General features: G+C 49.8%; 6 protein-coding genes across 6 annotated transcripts; 3 read left to right on the forward strand and 3 right to left on the reverse strand.

The window, feature by feature from the left end:
• Positions 1–660: 660 nt before the first annotated feature.
• On the reverse strand, positions 661–2072 carry Cbwd1 (COBW domain-containing protein 1; the record flags this gene model as incomplete). The annotated part of the gene is made up of 5 exons (XM_066129905.1): positions 661–984; positions 1048–1546; positions 1595–1691; positions 1749–1904; positions 1967–2072. 5 exons carry the CDS (start codon positions 2070–2072, stop codon positions 661–663), a joined length of 1182 nt encoding a protein of 393 aa, XP_065985659.1.
• Positions 2073–2509: 437 nt separating this feature from the next.
• On the forward strand, positions 2510–4100 carry Mob4 (MOB kinase activator-like 4; the record flags this gene model as incomplete). The annotated part of the gene is made up of 2 exons (XM_014692719.1): positions 2510–2725; positions 2796–4100. The coding sequence occupies 2 exons, from the start codon at positions 2510–2512 to the stop codon at positions 4098–4100; spliced, it is 1521 nt and encodes a 506-aa protein (XP_014548205.1).
• Positions 4101–4668: 568 nt separating this feature from the next.
• G6M90_00g023510 (uncharacterized protein) lies at positions 4669–7006 on the reverse strand (the record flags this gene model as incomplete). Its single annotated transcript, XM_014692718.1, has 4 exons — positions 4669–4924; positions 5021–5820; positions 5878–6593; positions 6889–7006. The coding sequence occupies 4 exons, from the start codon at positions 7004–7006 to the stop codon at positions 4669–4671; spliced, it is 1890 nt and encodes a 629-aa protein (XP_014548204.1).
• A 7355-nt stretch (positions 7007–14361) lies between these two features.
• On the forward strand, positions 14362–15913 carry G6M90_00g023520 (uncharacterized protein; the record flags this gene model as incomplete). The annotated part of the gene is made up of 4 exons (XM_014692717.1): positions 14362–15246; positions 15315–15426; positions 15497–15605; positions 15667–15913. 4 exons carry the CDS (start codon positions 14362–14364, stop codon positions 15911–15913), a joined length of 1353 nt encoding a protein of 450 aa, XP_014548203.1.
• A 249-nt stretch (positions 15914–16162) lies between these two features.
• Positions 16163–19941, reverse strand: cut14 (Structural maintenance of chromosomes protein 2; the record flags this gene model as incomplete). The annotated part of the gene is made up of 5 exons (XM_014692716.2): positions 16163–16427; positions 16497–19585; positions 19640–19760; positions 19819–19859; positions 19915–19941. The coding sequence occupies 5 exons, from the start codon at positions 19939–19941 to the stop codon at positions 16163–16165; spliced, it is 3543 nt and encodes a 1180-aa protein (XP_014548202.2).
• A 511-nt stretch (positions 19942–20452) lies between these two features.
• Positions 20453–24328, forward strand: pic1 (Inner centromere protein-related protein pic1; the record flags this gene model as incomplete). The annotated part of the gene is made up of 4 exons (XM_014692715.1): positions 20453–20628; positions 20686–20776; positions 20825–23644; positions 23696–24328. 4 exons carry the CDS (start codon positions 20453–20455, stop codon positions 24326–24328), a joined length of 3720 nt encoding a protein of 1239 aa, XP_014548201.1.
• Positions 24329–24845: the final 517 nt, after the last annotated feature.

The raw sequence follows: 24845 nt of genomic DNA on the forward strand, positions 1-24845 counted from the left end.
AGCCCAATGCCTTCTAATACGATATGATCGTCAATCGCTTGATCTTCATAGATGGCCCAATCTTCGCTCCTTGCAGGGCAAGTAGCCAGGCAAGAGATATAGCAACTCCTTTCCAAATCTGCGGACAAAAGTCTTCCCCGTCATGCACCAACTAGCATAGCACTCTGACCAAAGACGGGGCCGGGCGACGTAACGAGGTGGGAGGATTGAAGATCATGCGGAAGGAGACTTGGGCACGTCCTACCTGGCCGATTCATAATGTCTTTGGAATCGCGTGGAACCAATATTATAATTCGCGTCGCAGAGAATTCGGTATTTTATTTGAAGGGTGTTGTTCGTCTGGTATGTAACGTGTGCGTTGCTTTCGCAGTTTAAAGGTTGAAGATTGCTTGGTCCCCGATCTTGTGATGGAATCGATCTTCGGAGAGGCTAACAAGGCTAACTAACCCACGAAGTCGTTGGCCGGATTCAAGTGGGTCCGTGCCGAAGGCGGCTCCGGGGCCAATCACACTCACACGCTTGTGCCAAGGCTGACGGCAACTGGAAGCAAGATCCCAGTAGGACATGACGACGTCGACGTAATTTACCGCCATTTCTTCATCCAATATATCATCAGTCTCGTTAGGGATTTGATTAACTTCGCTTGCTCTTCATGGCTGCTCAATTGATGGCATTGTTAAAGCTCCGTACAAAATCTTCCTCTACAAGCTTTCGCCCTATAAATATAATTTTGCCTTGCTCTGGTTGCACCTGCGCAGTTTCTGGGGCGTCGGTCAGCTCAAACACCTCCCTCACACCCTGCAACATCCTGGCCGTCCCATCTCGCAAGACTATGCGCCCCTTGGATCGATGAATCTCGAACGTCCCTTCATTCTCGCTTCCCGGCAGTTTGTTGTCCCACAGCACAGAGCGTAACCACTTGTCCACCTCGGCCACCTTACCTGGCAAGAGGCAGGGCACTGGAATTGACATTGTTGATATGGTCTGGTCTGCTTAGCCAACATGACTCATTCTCTAGTAAAGGCAATGCTCTATTCGCTGACTTACGGGATCGAGATGACTGTGGCCTTTGAGCCGTTCATTCGCTTCGTTGAATTGGTCGTATGCATGCAGGTCAAGTAATAGTCCTTCCAATTGGGGCACGACGCTCTTTTCTGTAACATGCAACTTTGCTAGGCCATTGATGGATTGGATTCGCGCCTTAACAAGCTGTAACTCGTCCTCTGTAGCAAGGTCTGACTTATTAATAACGATGACATCTGCATGAGATATTTGCACATGCGCGGTCGTCATCAGCGGCCCGTGGTCATCATGGTCTTGATGCCCCTCAACTTTCCCAGTCGGGTCATCCAAGCTGCGCAGAATATTTTTGGCGTCGACCAGGGTAACGATTCCATCTAAATATATCGTGCTTCCCAACCCATCATCTACCCAAAACAACGGCGCGATGTTGCCTGGGTCTGCGAGGCCTGTGGTTTCTAAGAGGATATAATCGAATGCGCCTCTCTTTTCCATAAGAGACTCTATGGCATTTACGCCCGTATCCCTGCGAAGGTTAGAATCGACCGTTTGTCAACCCCATACCACCACCTACTTGACTGAACAGCAAATGCAGCCGTTTCCCACGTCTAGCCATTCTTCCACCCTATCGTCTCCCTGGTTGACGGTAAGAGACTTTTCAATGTCCAGTGCTGCTGAGGTGTTAGAATTCATTTATGGTGGGATGGATCACTGCTTCGTTTGCCCACAATCTCCAAATTCTGCGAGGCAAGAAACGAGGATTAGCCCAGTTCCGCTGAAGGTGAATTCAAGACACAAACCATTCATAATAACGGCAATCTTCTTGCCATGTTGAGCCGTCAAGATGTAATTCAACAGTGTAGTCTTTCCAGCTCCCAAGTAACCTAATTTTGCATCAACAACACGCGTACTATTCGATTCTCCCTTTAAGACTGAGAGCACAGACCAGTCACAATTGTAATAGGGACTTTGACAGTAATTTCTTCACCATTTTGTTCAATCTGCCCCGCAGTTTCAACCAACTCTGGAGGGGCATCGTCATCGAAATCCATTACGGCCGGCGATGTTCCCTATATACGCGACGAAAGAGGATCAATCAGAAGATCAAGACGAGACTTCAGTAAAAAAAAAAAAAATACGAGGGACAAAGGTAATTCGCTCCCCAAGTGCAAGCCGCGTGCGCCAATTCGTTCACGTGGAGGATCGAGCTTCATGGCAAGTCTGGCTGGCGTTCTTCGCGTCGCCTCTAAGCATGCCCCGCTAAGCCGCTTGTATCCACTTAGCGCAGGTTCCATGCATTTACAGAGCCCTCGGTGCCAGATGCACCTATCAAAGACAAGCACGCGCACGATCAAGCGAACAAGCGCCGAGCCTGTCATTGCCTCTGGGCGGGCATCTGCAGCTTGTACACAAGTTCACCAGCAACACAACGACAACAATTGTTGGCCATATTCCTAGGAGGTCCAGCAATCACACAACAGTACCGACAATGGCGCTGGCTCCCAGCTCGCCTCGTCTGCCGAGCCCTCCTCCGCCTGCCGAAATCCAAATCAGCCCAAACTCGCCATCAGGAGGAGCACCAGCAAGTCCTCATGCTACACAAATGGAGCAATCCGTCTTGGACGCCAATTCCAGGCGTCGCATACATCCGGGGACAAAGGCTGCTGATATGGCTGCCGGGCCACCTTTGGTGCCTCTGAGCGAGGTGAGAAGCATCGTGGCTCTATTCACACAAATATGTTGCAATCCATCACTGACGAGCAGCCTCTCGCCAGCTTGATTCGGCCTTTCAGTTGCAGGAGCATCTTGCTGCCCTGCATTACGACCGCACAGCCTCTGGAACGCAAGCGATAACGCGCGAGACAGCTCACCAGCTCACCCAACCTCCCGTGGGCATCGATCGCACCATCTGGCTCTACGAGCTTTGTCGATTCCTCATCTCCAAATGCAACCAACTCGTCGTAGGGTTCCTCTTCGACACCCCTCCTTGCAGTGCGCAAACGTGTCCCGAGATGCGAGCTTCCGAGTGGCAGTTTCTATGCGCGGTCCACGAGCAACCCAAGAGCTGCTGCGCCATCGACTACTGCTGCCACACGCTCGACTGGGCAGCCAACGTCGTGTCCGACCAAAAGCTCTTCCCCAGTCGGTTCGCAGTCCTCAGCGATGCTCACAGCAAGAATGCCGGAGTGAAAAATCTAGTAAATGTATTCAGAAGACTACACCGCATTTTCGCCCACGCGTGGTTCCAGCACCGCAGCGTATTCTGGTCCGTGGAAAGCCAGACCGGCCTGTACGTCTTCTTCAAGACGGTGTGCGACCAGTACGATCTGCTCCCGGCTGAGAACTACAAGCTCCCACCGGAAGCCGAGGGTCTCGAAGCGCCCCCGATCGAGCCCGAGGCCGACAAGCCTCCGCCAGCTATTCTCAAGCCGGCATCACAGCAGCGGCCTGCTGGAACAGAAGATGACGGTCTGCACTCCGGTGGCCGCACCAACACTCGAAGACACATTAGGAGTAGTCCTTCGACAGGCAGTGCCGTGACAACCGTAATAGAAGCGGACGAAGAAGACACAGACAATGTTTCCAACAAGATGGAAAGTCTGCACATTTCTGACACTCGCCCAACTGGCCAGGAGCCAGAAAGCGCAGAAGTACCTGTCATTGTTGAACGCTCCGTCATAGAAGGGGCTTCCAAATCAGAGGAACAACACCCTCCAGAGCCGGTGGAGCCGCCGGCACCAACAGAAGCAGAGACAGAAGCAGAGGCAGAAGCAGAGGCAGAGGCAGAAGAGGCAAATCAGACAATCGTAGAGCCTGAGCTTGCTAGCAATCAAGACGAAGACCAAAATACAGAGTCCAACATTGCCCTTCCATCCGCTGAAACCGATACCAGACCGTCCGAACCTCATGTCGAGGAATCCTGTTCAGAGACAAAAACTGACGATGAGGAATCAAAACAACCGACAGACGAAACCGCCCCCGACCCATCAGAGTCAACTGAGGAGGAAAAGGAACCAGCCAAGGAGACCAAGTCAGAGGACATGGCTGGAGAATCTGGACACGTCCCTGATCCAGAGTAAACAGCATGACACGAGAATGAATGACCTGGTGCATGGTACATTACCCCCGGGGAGTGGTGGGATGTTTCCAAGTAGGATAATGGTAGTTGTAGCGTTGCAGTCCTCGCACACACACCTTTCTCAAAATTCGGGATTCCTCTTCTTACGAATGAGAGCATATTGTATAATTCACCAAATTCGAACAGCAATCGTGTTTCCTAGGCCTCCAACCTGGAAGACCTTGTGACTTGCATGGGATATTTTGTCGCGAATTTGAAAACAGCTCTAAAAGAAAAACGACGCGAACCACCGCATTTATATGATGTTTGACACGTAATAAGCTGTCTAGTGGAAAACACTTTTATTATGTTCAACACGCTAGGTATTGTATCCTGGCATCTATCAGGGGAATAATCTTCAAGCATCGCCATGCTTCCTAGGGAACGCCACATTTTGCTGTTTACAATATACAAGAAATACCCTACCAGTATAAAGGTAGATAGAAGTCCTCCTTCCATCCGTAATATTAGGTCCTGTTGCTCTTTTGTTTCTCCAAATTTTTTTCACACGCACAACGCCAATATCCAAATCAAGACATGCCTGTCACATCGTTGCCCGTTGTTAGGGCTAATTCGGCGGCCTCCATCTTAGCAAATAAATGGCGGACTTCCCGAATATTTTCCTGTTGGGCGTTCACAGCTGCTGTGTTTCGCTCGTCTGCAAAAGTGCGAATTGCTTGCAATATTGGAGTCAACCCTTCGTCGTTTGGTAGCCACCAATGGGCACAGGACGGGTCACGGAACAGGTGCGCCATTTTGATTCGTCGTGTAGTAGGGTGTATAAATCTTGAACATGGTGTTAGACAGTGACTCTGCAGTCTTGTTTCAAGGCAACTAAGGCATTGCGCCGCCGGTTCTGGTTAGGAGACGGGCTATACTCACCCCATTGTGTCCAGTAGAGCAAACTTCCTGCGAACCCACATCTGGTGACGAGAGTCTCGCGGCAGGAAGAGAGCAGCAATGGAAATACAAGGCTGCAGTGGTATTAGGGCTCCCTTGGGTTTCAATGGCCAAAATTCTACAGTCTCGAAATACTGGCATATGGTGTAGGCATGTTTGGCCATCTCTATAAAAACCTGTTCCGCAGGGATGTCCGACGATTGCGATAGGTGCATAATCATGATGGAGGTCCATTCTGTGGTTATCAAGGTATTTGTGAAGAGTGGCTGCTCGTAAAGAAGACCTAGCATGTACGGATTCACGATGTCACCAGGAACCACGTCGCGTTGGTAAGAAAAGTCCGTGACCAAATATTCCGGCACCGAAAGGGCGGCATCCCAGGTCGATTTCCACTCGAGAAGTTCGTTGGTTATTCTCTTGTGCTCCTTGGTGAAGTCTTCGGGTCCTATTTGCCCGCGACTGCCACGTGCGTAGAGCATAGACATATCGTACGATATGGAGCGAAGTTGAGTAGATCGAGAACTAATTTTCCAGCGAAACTCGTCGGGGCTGGCGCCAAGTTGCGACTCGTTGTACTCGTTCATTCGGTTGAACCACTCCCGTGGCAGATCAGTCGGGAACCCACCCATAATGGCGACGTAACAGTCGTAGCGGGTGTACCAATCGATGCAGGCTCGTCCAACTGGCGTGTGCATAACCGTATCAGGGGTGAATATTTTTCGAACAACTTGGAAGGCCGCTTTTTGATGTCCCATGAGATTAATCCAATCACCAAAATATTCCTGTAGTAATAGTCAGCATGTCTCTCCTTGCCGTGTCAGGCTGCAAGAAGAGCTTACTTCTATGGTCAATAGCTGCAGAATGGTTATCAGGTTCAGGATATTGTTCATCTCCTTTCGATTTATAGATTCCAGGAGAAGTGTGACACTTTTATTGTAGTATTTCAAGAAGTCCTGGAGTTTGCCAGCGGGATTCTGCAGGGTGGCGTGATATGTTGCAAAGCCAACAACAGCATTAAGAAGAGGTTCGTGTTGAACAGCTAGAGAAGGCAGAATAGTACCAAAGAAGTCATCAGCATCGTGCATGATGCTATAGTGAAAGCTGGTGATATTTTCCACAAAATAATTCAGGTAGTGTTGGTAGTCCAAAGGAAGATGCGACCAATCGGCACGGCCATCCGTAGGTATGTTTAGGTCAATGGACGGGGCCACAGTCACACTGCTGCCGCCAGTCGATACTGAAGGAGAAGAATCTTTGATTCCGTCCGGTGATAAGCTTTCAGTGCTTTGCCTCGTGGTGACGTTGCGATTTGAGGAACCTGTGGCTTTGCTTCCTGATAGTTGAGAATCGGACCTCTCTTCAGAAGACAATTCTTCAGGTTCGTCCTCGTCGAGGATCGTCTGAAGGGAGTTTGTGACCCGGTCCATATCAGCGTCGTCCCCCTCATTCGATGATTTTGGGCTCGTCTTCTGAGATGCATTATTGTCTTTGGACTTGGAGCTTTTTGAAGCTGGCGGGTCAGGATAGACGCAATCACGGTTGCCCTTTTTACAACCTGATGGTTATTAGCACTGCGACAGGAGTTGGGTTTGGGAAGTAGATGGCACCGTAGAAGAATACCCTCGGCTTGAGAGTTGCATCTACTCACGTTCACATATCGGACGGGTCTCATCACACTACAGATACTCGAAGCCGTGGTTAGCATGATTCTCTGACTTGGCAATACTGTTTGGAGCATGGAGGTACTACCTTTACGCGCCTGCTCCGGCACATGAAGCACCCTGACCGTGTCCGTCGATGTTTGACATGATCAGTTCCAAATGTCGGGCCCGTGATAGACTTTTTCCTACCTTTCCCAGTCTTTGACGCATGAAGATGGGATTGGTCAGGATACGTTCCCAAATGTCCCAAATTATGATATGGGTTTTGCATCATCGGGCCTGATATTGGAACGTGATATCCTGGCATGGTGGACATGCTCAACTCTTCGGGATTGCTAGGGAAATAACCTCCCACTCCCGACATTGATGTCAGGAAATGGTGATAATACTCATCCATGACGACTTCTTGGGGATGATGTTAAGTGATGCCGGTATATATGTCGACGGATGCAGCCTTTTCCAGCACCGGGGTGTATATACCATACTCAATAGGGCAAACAATGTGTTTCGCTGCAGAGGTGTGGGCTTAGATTGCCACCAAGCGGAGCTATACCGCAGCAGTCGCGTAAAGTCTGGGGGAGATCCCACAGTTATCCAGCCGTGTCATGGAACAGAGGATGTATCAACTCCCGCTAGGGTAAGCAGAGTCAGCGGCAACACCCTTTTTTGACGAGGACGGCTTCGGGGACTGACTGTTTTGGCACCGCCGTGGGTCTGCCTTGATTTTGTTTGCCGTGCTCAAGGCAAAGAATGTAACCAGGCGTGCTAGCCCTGAAAAGATGGTCACGGGATCCGATGGCATTAGACGTTATCAAGCGTGAGTTCAAAGATTGCCGGTTCTGATGCCACGAATCGGCCGCAAAGCCCAGCGACGATGTTTGGTAAAGAAGCGAAATGGAGGTGGCTTGTTCCTTGTTGTAAGAATGTGACGACAATCAGTCCGGAGGCGCGGCGGGAATTTGTTAGATCTTGCAGGTGTGTCTGAGAGATGTATCTTTAAGCAAGGAAACCAGGCAAGGAAACCATTTCCGAACGTTTTCCAGTTTACGGAGACGTCGTAGGGGCCAGCTCGTACATCAAAAGTGGGTGCTGTCCTCCAGACGGGCGTCTGAGGGGGGGAAACACCTTCCTTCGAATAGCATCAACCCCCTGTATAGTGACGGAAGCAGTGGTTGTGTTAGATGGGGCACATGACAGGGAGTTGCAGTTACCCCTGGTAGCCTTGTCCAAAAGTGCCAGAACACAGCTTGTCAACGGCAGATGCCCGGGTTGGTCCGCACAACCACCGGTCCGCCACACTCCGAAGGTCAAGGTAATTAAAGTGGTGCGTTGCTTGCAGGTATGACCCGATATTGAGAACCAGAAATGACCTTCAGGAGTCAGTTTGACTCTTGTGAACGTCGTCGTTGACAAGGACGATGGGTATCTGTAACTGCAGCTGCCAACGGCGGCAAGGGATGAGGCACAATATCTTCGTTGCTCGTGACAGGTTCACACCAGATCCTGGATTCGAAAAGAAGAGAGTAACACACGCAGAAAAGGAATAAATAAATAAAAGAGCCCAAGCCTTGAGCCGGACGCGTCATACACAAGCCGGAGGACCCTCACGCGATTGAGGATGTCTTGTAACGGTGGTCTTTTGCGGGTATAATATGATGTGGTGTGGCGTGGAGACGGAGCTCTTCGCTCCAAGGTAGTAGGCGGATTCTCAGTTAGTTACGGCCACAGGTCGTAGAGGGAGAAGTAAGAAGCATTGGCCTAGATAGATATTCTCAGTCAGAACGCTTGCGACACTACTCGGGCACCTGAATGGTCGCAGCGGCCGGGCAAGTTGGTTAGGTACCCAACAGAGGCAATGGGTGTTGGAATCGAAAGCTCTACCCCTTGGGCAGCTGACGTTAGGCATCATAATAAAGACGGATATTTTAGAGCCAGGTACGGAATATGTAGTACTCACCCTCGCTCGCAACCCTCTCCCTTCTCAAGCTGGACTACAGTTTTGCCAAGGACAGATCCCAACTTGATTCCAAAACACACGGGCAAACACAGTGGATTGTTAGCTGATTGAGCATGGCAAATGATATGGATCCATCCGCTAGATAAATGCCGGGCAGATAATAAGACGAGTCAAAGCAAGCCTCGACTCCATTTCTCATAGATACAATACAAGGGCGTATTATAGTATCCGAAGGGGCGGGCGAACGGGCTGGCCAACGGGCTTGAACCGGATATTATCACAGTATGTATGTATTGTGAACGGCTTCGGTAGGCTGTCCCGAGTATGCAGGCCAAAGTTGTGAAATGTCAGTTGTGATAATTGGGTTGCTCGGCCACAGGAACCCACGGGTGGTTCGTTCACTACTATCAAAGGTTCAAAACCGGTCAAGAGCCCTTGGGTGTATGCAGAGAGAGGCTTGCTTTTCGGCAGACTCAGTCCAGTGTCGGGATGAAAGGCGGAATGTCAGTTCCCGGAAAAAGCAAGTGATCTCCAGTACATTCGACTGCCAGTCCATCTGCTCCAGTCGGAATGCCGGCCTGTGGGGGGTTCATGGACAGGAAGCCTTGCAAATGAACATGGCAAGGATAGCCTACGTGCTCCTCCAGACAATACGACGTGATGGTACTCCACCATCTCCTCCATGCTAACCCTGGTGGAGCGCCTGTCCTGGGGCGGCTGAGACTAATTTGAGTCGATCTTGAAAGCCAACTCTAGAAACTCTGCGTATGTATGTAATTGCAAAGCCATCCGCAACGTCAAGGGTTGATTCATCCCACAACAATTGGTCGTCCGCAGTCATGCATAAGCTCAGCCAAGCACAATGGCTGCCGCTACCGGACACTGTTCTTTGATATATATACTTGTTGACGTACTTGCTCCAGATGGAACTCCAACTCCTGAGGTGGACGAATACGTACAGCGCGTAGAAAGGACGTACATGCTGCAGAGTCAAAACGGACCATCCCGTCTGGGTTTACTAGGGTCTCCTTGTAGGGATTTGTTTGCAATAAGCCGCGATTCCCATGTGCTTCCATACTCCGCGTAGGTGTGGTTGGATGATCTCTCAAATGCTTAATTCACCGTGATCCATGCCATGTGCAGACTAGCCCGGTTAGTAAGGCGGGCAGGATGATTTCATCGTGGCGCCTCTGACATCAAACAGACAGGGCTTCCACATACATACATACATAGTACATGTGTATCCATATGAAGTCTTTCGTAATACTTGGTGCAGATACTCCATACTTGCACTTTGACGTCCTGCGTGAGCCACTGCAAATACATATCTCCCGCTGCCGCAACGTGGAAATCTGGTGTCTTTGGTGACTGATTTTGGGCTGGTTGTGATGGTGCTGCCATCTCAGATGATGCGTCGTGAAGATGTTGTTGTTCAGTAGACTCTCTGTAGCAAGGAGGTCTCGACCTGGATTGCGATCCAACCACCATGTCATAGCAGCGGGACCAGTGCTAGGACTTTACGGTGCTTTCCACTATTCGTACTTTCAAGTTCTCGACGTATTGTGGAGGATCTGCCAAGTCGAGGTTGGATTGCGAGGCTGCTTCCGTCCACCTCTTCGGCCATCCATCAGCATACTCGTTCGTTTTCTCAGGTTTGCAGGAGGTGCTGGTTGCTGGGGTTCATATCATCCAGTCGCCGTTATGCTTGTTCACCTGCCAGTGCTAATCTGCGAAAGTTCCTTCGAAAGCTCAAGTGTGTCCAGGAACATGCAACCGCAGTGGACGGGTCACTTCATTTCTCCCGCCACCGGCACTCCGTATCCCCAGGCCCCCAGTCTTGGCTCTACGGTGTGGCTGCCAGGTGGACAGACTCTTTTCATATTCTTTGCGCGGTCAGAACGGCATGGCGTCAGTGCACGGCGGTACGAAAGGTGCAGAAATGGTGCGAGTCAGAAGCCTGGCATTGGCATGCTGGAAGATTGACAGGAACCCGCGGCTGCCCCGATGACTTGGTTGAAAGAACGTCCCCGTGCCCACTCATCCACAGAAGCACCTGTCACTCAACTGCCTCTCGCTCGGGTTTGGTCTAGCTAACTGCCAGGTAGTAGTCCTGGACCCTGCTGCGGTTCTCTTTTGATTCGGCATGACAGACGCAACACAGGACTGGCCTGTTCGTATGCACCATGCTCCGCAACAATGTCCACCAGTCCTCTATCCGAAAATCAGCCGTCAAGTGTTAACACCTGGTACCTACTCTACGGAGTATGCTTAACAGGAACGACGGTTGCCCACTTACTTGAAGTTATCCCCCCCCACAGGGTAACTCCCGTGAATTACGTACGCATCAAGTCGATCGGCGGCTTGGCTTAAACTACCCAGGTACTTTGTATGTAAGTGCGGCCATGCTGAGATACTAGTTACCAACAGGGGTAGACGCAAAGAAATGTCAAGCACCTGCTTCCTTTGCAAGACAACTCCAGAACAAGGGCCGAGACTGCAGTTTTTCGTGCCAATGTCATCGTGGCGCCGTGATGTCAAACTTAGCCGCATTAGTAGCCAGTATTAGCATGTAGAGACTAGCAGTAGTATCAAGTGTACGAACAGACATACATACATACAAAGAGATAACACCCTGGCGCCTGGGCAGAGGGGAGAGAGCTAGCTGGTCCTGTAATTACAGCCAGGCAACCAGAATAACACTATACTTTGGGCAAGGACAAGGATTTGATGAGTAGTATCCGCAGTATCTTACGTTGTTGCGGCGGCTATCCAGCCCTCTTTATGGAGTACGGAGTACTAGTATGATGAAGCAGGTAGAGTTCTCTCCGACAGGGGTTCTGTAATGATCCGGCCATTCTAGAAAACATTCGTACTACAATCAGACCTAGGCTGGTTAATGACTCTGTTTGCGCGTAGCTGGCAAATACCGGTGGTCATCTGCAACTCACCACTGGAGGCATGCTGCATAGATATCCTCCGCCTGAATACAGACGCTGGAATTGGCAGACTGGTCGCGTCCGAATGAAGTTCCTCTGCCCAGCAGGGTTCAATAGATTACCGCTTTGTGTTGAGTCTGTTGGCAAGGAAACTTGCCATGCTGGTTGCCACGATCTTTGTCACGATAACTAAAAAATTGTGTCAGAAACCGCACTCGCCCGGATTATTACCTGAACTTATCCGCCTGTCGTATGTGTCTGAGTCACCCTCAATACTATATATAAGTGAATAGAAATGTGTCAAGATATGCATGTATGTAATACGCCTGCAACTTAAGGTTTGGCATTGCCATGTCGAAGACGGGGATAGTTTCGTCCAGCGGCAGGCAAGAGATGGACAGATGACATTTACATAGTACTACTCCATCATCCGCTAAGTTAAGTTCGGGCCCGGAATTTTTTCAATGCTTCCGACGGGAGCTGCTGTGAAGTCCCGGGCATATAAGACTCCGTCTTGTACAATACACCAAATTGACTGAAGGCGCGACAAAGATGTTGATGTCCAAAACAGTGCAACCGTACAAGGCTCCACCCACTCAATCGGCGAAGTGATCAAAGCAGACAGGGGCGATGCTCTGAAGGGTCCCCGACCGCGCAGAGTTTGGTCACTTAACAGACAGATGTTATCACCAGGGATTCGTAGTACTGATGGCATTCACAACAAGCTGCGTGGCGTGCCGGTTCGGGCCTGAAGTGGATGATATGACATGGAAGATTGAATTCATGACAAGTGGCCTCGCTCCATACGCTATGGTTGCCTGATTTGTCTCCAATGTTTCGTTTGCACCTCTTGTAATAATTCGGAGCATGCTGCTGATATGAAACTTTGTTTGATGTCCATCTCGGAAACATCTTCGGTCGAAGAAGACCGCCCTCGGGTCTTGCGACCTTCATGCCTTTTCATCAACCTGCCTCATCCGTTCGCTTTTCCTTTTTCCTCGCCTTTAATATCAAGCCAAGTCTCCGCCCCGGGGAGGCACTGTCTCTAGTCCCCTGGCGTCGTCTTCCTGTTCGTTGTTATCTCGGGCCCTGACAAGTTCAATGCATCCTCTGCAGGCAGGCCCATGATATGGATCGATATTCAGCAGCTGTGGCGCTGACTCTGGGCGCTAAACACGGGGCGGAATCACGCCGACATACACCACCGTACATGCTGTGTACCTCCACCTCCTAAAGGCCCAGAGTGAGAGAAATGTGGTTTCTGCCGCGGAAAGTGGCACGGACAGGCAGGCATGGTGTACGAGTGATCGGCCAGATCCTACAGGTCCAGGGATTGATCATCCAGGAGCGTCGAGGGTCCATGCCTCGGGACAGCGGCTGGTGTGCAGAAAAAAATCACTTCGATTCATGTGATGCTTGCCCGGTAGAATATGACAGTATGGGTCATACAGGGTGATTTCAATTTGAAGAAAGGGGTCAATTAGCTCCAAACAACAGAGCACTGTAGTTGTGTGATGTCGACGGACTTGGCCGGGCGGAGCAATCCGCTCATGGTTTGCGTTGAATTCATGTCATGGATGGACTCTGTGGTGCTTTCGTGGTGATGGCAAGGGAAGAGCTGGATTTGGGCCCACAGCTGTGCATGATTGTTGGTTGAAAAGGGAGCTGTCAGATCCAGCCTTCACTCAGGCTCGTCTGGCAAAGAGATGCTGTTGCACTTGAGTCCTTGGCTGAGGACGAAGCAACAGTCCGAGGCCATGTAAGTCATCGTTTTGGAGGCATTGTGACGGGCAATCACATTGTGCTGGTGTGGGTTGCCAGGATGTTGATTCCAGCCAGAGTCTCCGACTGGACGACCAGACACAACAAGCGCGGCGGGGGTGCTACGTTCGTGTAACCTGACGGCTTGATGATGTGCGAGAGGTCGACCGTGCATGGCACTTCGGACAAGCAACGTTAATTGCTGGAGGCGGGAATAACAAGATATCCCGCCATCAGCCGTCACAACAGGGTTGGGTGTTGTTGCTGTAAAGGGAGTCCATTGCTACCACCATCTACGGAGTACGGAGGAGTTACCCAGGTTGCCAGGCAAGCACTTTGGTCATGATCGCACCTACCCTGCGGCGCAAACTGCAACCCAAAGGGGAATGGCCTTGCAATGTGTGACGCATATGCCCAGTCCTGGGCGTAGCAGATAGAGAAAATAGAGGCAGTGTGAGAAGAACAGTAGATGGAGAACAAGAATGCAATTTTCAATACTCAACACTCCCTTGAGCACCTGAGCGGCTTCATTTCTGCTCAAGCTCAGTACTTTATGCCGTCGTTTATTTCATAGCCAGCGCTCCGTATGGCCGTGAAAATTCTCACCAGGCCGAACTCAAAACCCCAGCATTTCCACTACCCTAGAGTCCGGCAGCGATTCAACAACGTCAAAGCAACACGTCCCAGTCAGAAATAACGACCAAAAGCCCAGCGCCGAGGCTCGTCTCTAATGGTCAGCGTTTACGCAGTGACGGTCTCATTCCTGTGACGTGGATAACCAAAGTCGAACCTCGACTCAGGTGGAGCTTCGCCTTGACGGTTTCAGGCCTTTGTATTCAGGGGCCTTGAACATCAACTTCCGTCCATGCATCTGAATTATCTCATAAATCTAATCACATTCCTCGAATCGCCACCCCTGAACAAAATCAAGCTATTGCGCCCTGACCACTCGAACAAGTCACTTGGCTGAAGGGCTGACCGCGGGGCTTCATAACATCGCCCGGCAAGATGCTCTACCTTTCCAGGATAACGAGTCTATTCGACTACGGCGCCATTTTCCTCATGGTTGTCACCATCATCGTCTTCCTGGTTCCAATTCTTATCCTATTCCCGCCGGTGCCTGTCGACCATAGTGATGCGTTACGGCAGACACACAGCAAACTTGGCCGCCCGCAGCGTGAGAGCCACTTGCGTTCGCAATATGATGCCAGACATAAGCCGCAGGCGGGAAAGACACCGAAAATCGAGAGTCTGTACATTTACCCCATCAAATCGTGTAGAGGAATAGAGTTGGACAGGGCCAAGGTCTTACCCACCGGCCTGGAGCACGACCGCCTCTACACGTTTGCTCAGTTGAAGCCCAAGTCTACACCCGCCGTTACAGAACCAGGTGCACAGACGGACTCGAGCAGCGCGTGGGAATTCTTGACACTGAGGCAGCTGCCGCTCTTGGCCAACGTCAAAGTTGATATATGGCTACCGGATGCGGGCAAGAAGAGCAGACTTCTGGGCAGCCTGCAAGGCGGGTTTGTTGCTGTCCGTTTTCCCTGGCAGGAAAGGGGCTTCCTGGGCTTGGTACAACTTCTTGTTGCCAAGCTTAGTCGGGGTTGGAGCGCGGTTCCGGAGAAGGAATTCATACTGCCATTGGAATTCCCATCCAAGCAGGAAATTGATGCAAGAGGCTATAAGTTTGCAAATATCAAGGTGTGGGTGGACGCTCCCTATGCACTTGACATGTCCAACGAGCTGCCGGCCGAACTTGCCACGTATCTTGGGGTCAAGCACTCGCTGGGTATCTTCCGATCCGACCCATCTGCTCGCAGAAAAGTATTCCGAACTGCTCCGCGAAACGAGATGTCAGGTCATGAAGCGGAGATAGATTTTCACGATGCAGTAAATTACAACGTCCCCTACTACCACCCCTGCCTCGCCCCCAAACTAGCAGTAAACTGACATCATAGTTCCCGGTACATCTGCTCAATCTGACAAGTATTCGAGCGCTAGAGTCAAAGATTCAGAAGGACAGATTCATTGATCGCATTGACGTTCGACGGTTCCGGGGCAATATAATCGGTACTTGACCAATACAGGCCCCTTGCTCCAGATCAACTGCCTCATACTGACTCACAAATAACGAACCTAGTTTCTGGCTTAAAGGAATATGATGAAGATGACTGGAAATCGGTCAAGTTCAAACATCCCGGCAGAAGCGAAACAATGAGCAGGTTTGATGTCTCATGTAGAACTGTGAGGTAAAGTGACATTCGTCCAGATGGGAGAATGATGCCAGGAACACTAACATGTGGGATGAAGATGCAAGCTACCGAATGTCGACCCTGCCACGGGTATTCGGCACATTGTGGAACCAGATCGTGCCCTCCGCAAGTATCGGGATATTGATGCCGGTGCTCCTAAGATGGGCTGTCTTGGCATGCAACTCTTGCCTACATTTCCAACAAGCAGCAATCTAGAACGATTGGAGTCTGTGCTGGAAGTCGGTATGGAGGTTGACGTTCTCGAACGTGGATCTCATTTATACGTCAAACAAAGCGCGCGGTGATGGGCAATGTGATCCCAAGGTCAAGGCTACAAAGAGGTCCGAATACTTAGATTAGAAAACTTAGATAAACCACTCCATAAGTATACCCCGTAAGGGGCCAATATATAATGATACCAAATATCTGCAGGCACATGAAGCTAAAATAAAGAAATAAACGCTCTTCGTCAATATCCCGTCCAATGATCTATGTACAATACTTCTTCATGTCACTTTCGTATCTCATGATGACTCTAAACATGTCTACATTGATTACTTCATATCGGCAGGAGTCAAGGCTTGAACCATGCTCGTGCCTTCACTGAAGCGTGTCCTGAATATTCGGTTGGCATTTTGGAACATGCCATCCTTCAGACTGACGACAATGAACTGCGAACCCTTGAACCTTGTCTTGATGAGACGGCCAATATTTTGCGTATGGGAAAGATCCAAAGCAGCGTCAACTTCGTCGAGAATATACATCGGCGCAGGCTTGAATTGAAGAAGTGCCATAATGAGCGAGAGGGCAACAAGAGATCTGTAATCCGGTCAGTTTCTATGTATTTGTCCAAGAATTTTCTGGTCTTCCATGCGTTGAATTCCATACCTCTGGCCACCGCTCAACTCTGTTAAGCTCTGCTTCCACACCTTACCCAGGCACACTTTGACTTCAAGACCGTCGCTAATAGTCTTGCCCTCAGGGGGGTCGAGTTTGGCGAAACTGCCCCCAGGAAGCAGCTCTGAGAAAATTTGGCCAAAGTCGCCATTCACCTTCTCCCAAGTCTCATGTAAGGCCTTCTTCTTATAATCGTCTAGGCTGACGATGGTTTCTTCAATCTTCCGTTTATCGCGAATGACTGTCTTAATCATGTGCTTTAAAGTGACTTCCTTCTTCTCGACACTGTCAATCATATTCATAACCTTGGGGTTGATCTTCTTCTTCATGCCCTGCGAACGTTCTGTAAGGTTTCGCAGTGTGGCTTTGCATTCACCAATATTTTGGTCCTGAAAATGATAAGGCGTGCCGCTCCGGCCAAACTTGTCTTTTTCGTCTTGGATCCATTCGTACTCTGATTCCAGATGAGCAACGTTATCTGCGGCAGCTTGCCGCTCTTTATGGAATCGTTCGATTTGATGGCCAAGCTTTTGCATTTCTAGACCTTCCTCAGTAATACGAGCGTTTTTCGATCGCATGGCTTCCTCTGACAAACGAAGTTCGTCGTCAAACAAATTTAGCTTGGCTCTCTCATCATCTAGTTGAGCTTGGACAGTGTCGTGTGTTTCTTTCAATGCAGCCCGCTGTCTTGAAAGATTTTCAACATCCTGTTGCGCTGCTTTGATCCCAACCTCGGCTTCCTGAAGTTGCTCTCGGGCGGCGGACAGATCCGCTCCCACTTGTTCCAGATCAAGTTGAGCACTTTGATGCACCTTTTGCAGGCTTTTGACTGCTGCAGAGTTCTTCTCAAGATTAGCCCGCAGCTTATCCAAAGATTTTTGGAGTTCAATAAGCTTTGCATCCTTGTTTGTGTCGAAGTCTTTCATGTCTTTCTCAATTCTCTTGATATCCGCATTGGCTTCGGCCTGACGAGACTTAGCCTCAGTAATGCTGTTTTGAATCTCAGGGATACTGGTCTTCATGTTCTCAACTTCCTGAATAATTGAAGATGAAGAGTTGCCGCTAATCTGGTCTCCTGCGAGTTTGACCTCGTGGTTCTTTAGATCGAGTTCTTGCTTGATACGACGAGCCTGATCCAACTTTGATTTTTCTTTGCTAATCTTGTTTTGTAATTCTTTTAACGCCTGCTCGGTTTCCTTGAGCTGTCGAGTGATGTTGTTTAATTTCTGCAGCGTCACCAAGACACCGCTAGAATTAGGCGAACTACCTCCTGATAGTGTACCGGAAGGATCATAAGCATCACCCTCTAGAGTGATACTTCGCATCCTGACACTGGGGTCGAAAGTAACACGCTTGGCAGTCTCTGCATCGGCACAAACCAGAGTATTTCCGAACACATACTCCATTGCTGCAGACACTTCTTCGTCATATCCCACTAGAGAAAGCGCAAGATCAACCTTCCCAGGAGCGATGTTTTGTGCAGTCGCAATAGTTTCGGCCGACGCTTTAAAAGCGGTAATCTTGTTCAGGGGAATTATGGTGACTCTCTTTCGTAATTTCCCTTTTTGAAGCAGCTGAGTACCCGTGACCTCTGAATCCACGACTACATTGTAAAGTCGGCCACCTGCGCAGATTTCAAGCGCTGTGCCGGCCCTAGTATGTTCCTTGTCAAGAGTAAAAAGTTGCGCGACCAAGCCTTTCACCTTAGATCGGTCAAAACCCGGAACGGGATCAGCGTAGTTGAAGTCGATGTTGGCAACTTGGCGCTTGAGTTTGTCTGAGTCCTGGCGAAGGCCCCGGATAGTCTGTTGCAAGTGTGACTCTTGCTTGTACATTTCCTCTTCTTGACCAGGTTCAAAACCCAACTTCCCAAGCTCTTTTTCAAGTTGGTTCACTTGGCCCTTTAGTCCGTCGAGGTCGCGAAGAAGGCCGGCGTTCTGTTCTTTTGCCTTTTCAGCGCGTGGCTCTTCCTCCTTCAGTCGGCTTTCCAGATGTGCAATTTTGATTTTGGCCTGTTCTTGTTCGGTCGCGGCTGCTGTGGCTCGATTCCTTGCGTCCTGTAGCTGGCCTTGATAGCCACTCTCTTGCCCATCCTTGGAAGCGACGCCTGTTTGAAGTGTTTGCAAAAGCTCTTCTTTGCTTTCAACTTCTTGAGTTTGCTTGGCAAGATCGTCTCTTGCCTTATCGTATGATGTCTTGGCATCGTCAAAGGCAGCCGTCTTGTCTTTCAAAGCTGTTTCCATCTCTAAGACAGTCTTCTCGACCATTTGCTTTTTCTCCTTTTCCTCCGCTAAACTGGTATTTTTTAAGTCCATGACCGTGGCAAGTCGTACCAACTCATTTGCATGCTTTTTGACGGTTTCCTCCAGGGCCCCGGCTTTCCCCCCCTTCTTTACTTCTTTTTCCCGTTGAGCTCGGACCTTCTTCACGTCCTCCTCCAAGTGTGATATTTCACTCCTTAGACGAGTCGCGGATTCTTCCAACATCCTGTGACGTTTTTTCTTGTCCTCCAAATCTGCTGCAGATTGCTTTAACTTCTCCTGGCATTTGATATAATCGTAGGCAACAACGACTCTTGTTAGGCGCTCAAGGTCATTTTGTGTTTGCTGAAAATCGAGAAACGCTCGCTTCTCTGTTCGAAGTTTTTCTAGCTTTGGTTCGATTTCGTCTTTTAATAGCTCTCTCAGCTCTTGAAGTTTTAGCTCCTTTTTGCCCATAGTTTTGAGTGCTTTGTCTCGACGGTCCTCGAACATTCTGGTTCCAGCAGCTTCCTCTATCATAGCAAGGATCTCAACCGCTTTCATATTCAAGACTTTGGTGATGCGCCCTTGCATAATGAGAAAATTAGGATTGTTGATATTGAGCTGTACTGACTGGAACAGATTTTGAACAGTCTGCTGTTGTGCTCGGTGCCCATTGATGAGGTATTTTGAAGTGCCGCCTAGCACAATCTGACGTGTCACGCTAATGCTGGCATATTCATCGAAACCGATCGGTGACTTTTTTTTATCTCGGTTGTCAAATACAATTGTTACGCTGGCTTTCGTGACTCCAGCTTGTCCGCGCTTGTAGATGAGATCCTAGTCACACGTTAATATCATGATTCAAAATCTGAAGGTGTAGGCGGCTCATACCTGGAGATTTTGTGCTCTGACTGTAGACATGTTGGTGATGCCCAGGACGAAACAAATGGCATCTAAAATATTTGATTTACCACTGCCATTAAGGCCGGTAATCGAATTGAAACTCTCGTCCCTATCACTTACATTAGCGATGCTGTTAACGTATTCCCATGGCTTACTCTGGTGTTTACCATCCCGATATTACCGTTCGTACGGCGTACGACTTGAAACCCTATGCAAGAATATTAGTCGGCTGTGTTTGGTGGCCAAAAAACGAGCTGACCTACGTCAATAATTACTTCTATTACCCTCATATTTGCGCAGTTGCCTTCTGTGAAGGTAAATATGGATTGACTGCATGCGAGTCAAGTTGAGGCTGCTGTCGGCCACCAAACATCCCACCTTGGCGACGACGCGGTGAAAGTAAACAAAGCGTGTTTAGTATCTGATAAGCAGCCTATCACCACGTGACGAAATCCATTTTTCTTGACCGTTTCAGCCGCAGCCGCAGCCCTCATAATGCCCTCAGCTAGTGCCGGGCCGGACGCGACTGTGTGGAAGGAGGGCTGTCCATAAGGCGCTAACCCGATCCGGGATCAATCAAAACATTACGGCTTGGAATGGGCAATCCAGCGTCAGAGCTCTCCACCATCAACATCGACCTACCTTGGCCACCTGTAACTCAGACTCTCCCTTCAGCCTCATTAGTCGAAGTCGTTTTATATCACATACCGCCAGATGTCTTCATGATATCGATCGTTTCAACTATATCGAACGCCAACAACCTCTACGATACTCCTGCCTTGGTCGGCAACGCGAGATATCATGGCGGCAATGCGAGGACCGCGCTTGCAAGTTGGCTCTGCAGGATGGATTACCGAGGAACGAAATGCAGCTCTACAGATCACTCAATCGGAGGTTGATGAGTTCTCGTACTCCGCCCGAAATGAACTCGACTGGCTCAACGAGCACATGGCAAACATCTTTAATGAAAATGAAATGTATGCACTTTCTATCGATAACGGACGTTGGACATTTGATGGCTGATGGTCTCTCAGAAACTTTGCAGAAACATTTAAAACACCGGCAAAACTTCGCGGAAAGACGCCGAGAACAGCTAGAAAAGCAAACCCTCTAGAGACACGCGTAGTATGTTGAACCGCACTCAAACAACACACGAAAGCTAACAAGGCATAGCCTCTTTCTGAGGTCTTCTCTGCAACTCCAAACGGAGCCTCGAGTCCCATAAGTCGTCTGCAATCTCCCGGAGTACACGATGATGCAGCCAGAGGCTCCCCAAGTCCCCTCAGACCATCCCCGACTCGTGTCCCAGTTTTCTCACAGAAGTCAGCCATGCAAGGGACCCAGGACTCTGGCTACTTTGGAAGCCAAGATGTTGTCCCAGTGAATATTCATATGGACTCAGACTCTTATGATGGACAAGACTCGCTACAACAAGGCGCTGTGCAGACCACGACAATTCCACTGAAGAATAGCCCGGCAAATGCTTCCACTCAACCTTCGCCTGAGAAGACATTCCAAACTGCTAGAGAGGACCAGACAGCACGAGTTTCTGCAGATACATCAAAAAAGAGCATCCCTAAAGCACAACTCAATCTCCATCGCGAATCAGAATACGAAGATGATGTGTCACCTGAACGACAGTTGAGTTTGGAAGCAAAACAGGGTGCACATTACCCTGATGATGATGCCCGATCAGCATCGGATGGCTCTAGTCCTATTCGGCCTATAGTTCGTAAGAGCAGTTTAAATTTTGCATCGTTGCCAGCCCGGGAGCCTCTCGCAGCTGGTAAGAGCAATGGCGCGCGGGCCTCCCGAACCAGCCATCTCGACCACATCAGGACTAGCTACTACAATCGAACGACAGGAGGGAAGAGTCTTGGAGGGAACTTAACGAAGCCGGACCGAGATGAGAACCAGGAAAATGAAATGGAGGTGGATGATGAACTCCCTTCGCATCCTATTACAAATCAGGACAACAAAACTTACACCCAACGGCTTCAAGACCAGATCAACATGCTTGGCCAATCTCAAGCGAAGAATGTCCAAACACAGCCCCAGAGCAAGGCCCCTGCCCTTAAAGCCGTTTCTCCGATTCCCTTGAACACGCTACAATCCACACCAGGGGCTTTCCCAGAAGATGACGACGATGATTGGATCGAGCCACCAGCAACTCTAGCAGCGGCAAATGAAGAACGGCCAAGCCTGCCAAAAAGCCATTCAGCAGACGTTATGGAGGGCATTCAGGGCAAAAAGACTATTGGCGAAACAGATTTTGTCATGTCAGATGACGACAATGCCGAGGTCGACAAGCAATTTGCCCGTCCGGGCAAAGGCAATGGTGCCAAGCATACATATGGGCATGGGAAGTCTGCCTCCGTTCCAGTTGTACCGAACATGCGCCCCGCAATGGAGGATACTCACTATCTGAAGAAAGTTGTGTCTGTCTCCAATCCGAGTCTTCTGACTGTGGCCGAAGCTGGTTCTTTGGGCACATTCAAGTCACCTTCACGAGCACTGCGAGAGAGCCCTTTGAAGCAGGTTAAGAATAAGCTCTCGTCTATTCTCAAAAGTTCCAGAGGACTGCTCGCCAGTAGTGCAGCTATCAGCGCCGAAGGGAAATCGTTAATGTCTCCTACTTCAACCCGTCTCGGTCTTCATTCTTTTATGTCATCAGAATCCGTTGTCTCCCAGCAAGGAACTGGTTCCCAGGCATCCCAGAGTGCGCCAGCCAACCAAGATGCAAGCCCCACGCGGTTGACACGGCGTACGCGAGCGTCTGTTGAGAAGGAGAAAGAAGAGAAGAGACGTGAAAAGGAAGCCAAAAGAATGGAGGAGCAAAATGAGAAACTTGAGAAGGCCAGGCAAAAGGAACGCGAGAAAGCCCGTGTGTTTAGCAAGGAACAGGAGAAAGTTGCTGCCATGGAGATGCAAATTGCGTCCAAGAAGGAAGATGAACGGTCAGCAGTTAAGGAAACACCCAAGTCTGCAAGGACTGGACATCGTAATGCAAAAAATTCTGGGGAAGAAACAACGTCTCTGAACAGAGACGTTGACATGGAGGATGCCCCTTCGATGCCACCACCGTCTGCGCCTCGCTCTGTTGGTCCAACTCACGCTACACGCAACAGGGAAATCAAGCGACCATTTACAAGAGAAACACAAACTCGGCCAAAACAGGCCCCCACTGTGATTCGAGTTAACACAGGATCTCAACATTCACAGTATCGATTGTCTACTGCACAGCCTGATGTATCAAGTCTCTCTGCGAGCCAAACGCAACAACAACTTACAAGCAAAGCTAGCAAGGCATCACTGCAACTAAAACAATCAACACAAAGTTTGAGAGGCGCGGCTCCTTCCAGCCGAGCCAAGGCGCAAGAAGTGGCTGCCAGGAAGAAGGAACAAGAAGAAAAGGAAACCCAGAAGAGACGCGACGCCAAGGCTGAGATGGAACGAAAGAAAGCCGCAGCTCAGGAAGAGCAACGAAGGCAAGAACAGCTGAAACGTCAGGAGGCTGAACGCCAAAGAAAGCAACAACAACAAGAACAGGCCTCATTGCAATCCCAATCCCAGACCAAAGGCAATGCTCAGAGAAAAGCTGCTATAGAAAAGGCGAAGCAGACCAGGGCGCCACCCCCTGCTGTGCGTTCCCAGCCCAACGGTCCACCGGACTCTGCGATGGGCCAGGATAGTCAACCTGCGCGCCCCCAGTCTCGGATGACATCCACTGCAAACTGGGGTCAAGATGAGCTTGGTAGGCCAGTCAATGCAGTCTTATCCAACACGGGCAAAGCCGGTTCGAAAAGAAACTTCGTCCAGGAGAAAGGTGATGATGGCCATGAAAAACGCCCTCAATCCCGCGGGGGCCCATCATATCAAACCAACGATGCTAAGCGACGACGAACCAGTGACGCCTTTGATGATGAAGCTGATGCATCTGGCCAAAAGAACATTATGGGACCCCCTGTTCGACCATCAGCTGGATTCAAGAAGGTACGCAGCCCCTTTGAAACAATTACAGCAATTTTGACTAACATCGAACAGGAGCTACCGTCCAAGACTGTTTTTCAGAGCGGTTACACAAATGCACCACATGGTGCTACCCGCGATCTCTTCAAGGCCACCATAACCGCCCAGCATGCCAACCAGATGAAGGCGTCCCACCCACTAGAAATGGCTCAAATCTCCAAGGGTGCTATTCCGTTTGCCCCTAACCCGAACGCCGCAGGCCCAGCTTATAAGACTCCCGCCCGACCTGGCCCTGCCAATACTGCCAAGTCCGCTGCCAAGTCTGTGACGAGGTCTTCTCCCCGTTTCCAGAATGGTGAAGCGATTGAACTGCCTGAAATTCAAACAGATGACGATAGTGAGGATGATGAGGCAAATGGTGTTGTAGTGGCGCCTTGGGCGGACTCGCCAGATCTTAGAAAAGCCCTGGTTAATCAGGAGACTATGGATCCTTCACTGATTTTTGGACCGCCGCGACCGCTCAACATGGAAGAAGTGTTCAGCAAGAGCAAAGATAGGTGGCACAAATTCCGGGCCAGAACGTCGAGTGCTAACTGGACTGGGGCCGATCGACTAACAGAAGATGACATTAGAAAGGATATGGCAGCCCGAGACAAGCTCAGGCGGGATGGTGGCTGGTCTTATGAGATGAGCAAAGACATGCTTTAAGTTGAGAGTAAAATTGCGTGCTTTGGAGGAAGATGGCATTTAGAAGGTCAAGGAGAAGGCATAGTTCATGAGAGAGAGGACAGTGTTCGGCGTTTTATGGATTGTTGATTGCATATAGCATTGGGTTGGAATGATCAATGACATGAGGTGAAGAATGATCAAGTCTGCCAGGCTGGCGTTTGATATTGATACTCACGGCATTTTCTCTTCTTGTTAATAAAGCATTAGATGCTGCGTTAACTCTTGTGCTTCGGTCAAAGTACTGTCTCGAGTTGTAGACGCCTCGGCAACATTCGGAGGGCGACTAAACAAGATATGAAGTCAGTTGGCGCTGTTAAACCCTATGCATCTCGAACCCGAATGACCTATTAGCTCCCTTGTTATAAGCCATGATGCACAGCCGTCCCCGGAGCCGTTGCGAAGCGTACATATGGGGAGAATAAACCAGGGGGTCCCGAGACGTCAGCAACACCAATGCCACCGGAGACATGATATTTTCTGAAAGTAATATTATTAA

This window comes from Metarhizium brunneum, chromosome 1, assembly GCF_013426205.1.
Source record: "Metarhizium brunneum chromosome 1, complete sequence".
In the NCBI taxonomy this organism is placed as follows: Eukaryota; Fungi; Ascomycota; class Sordariomycetes; order Hypocreales; family Clavicipitaceae; genus Metarhizium; species Metarhizium brunneum.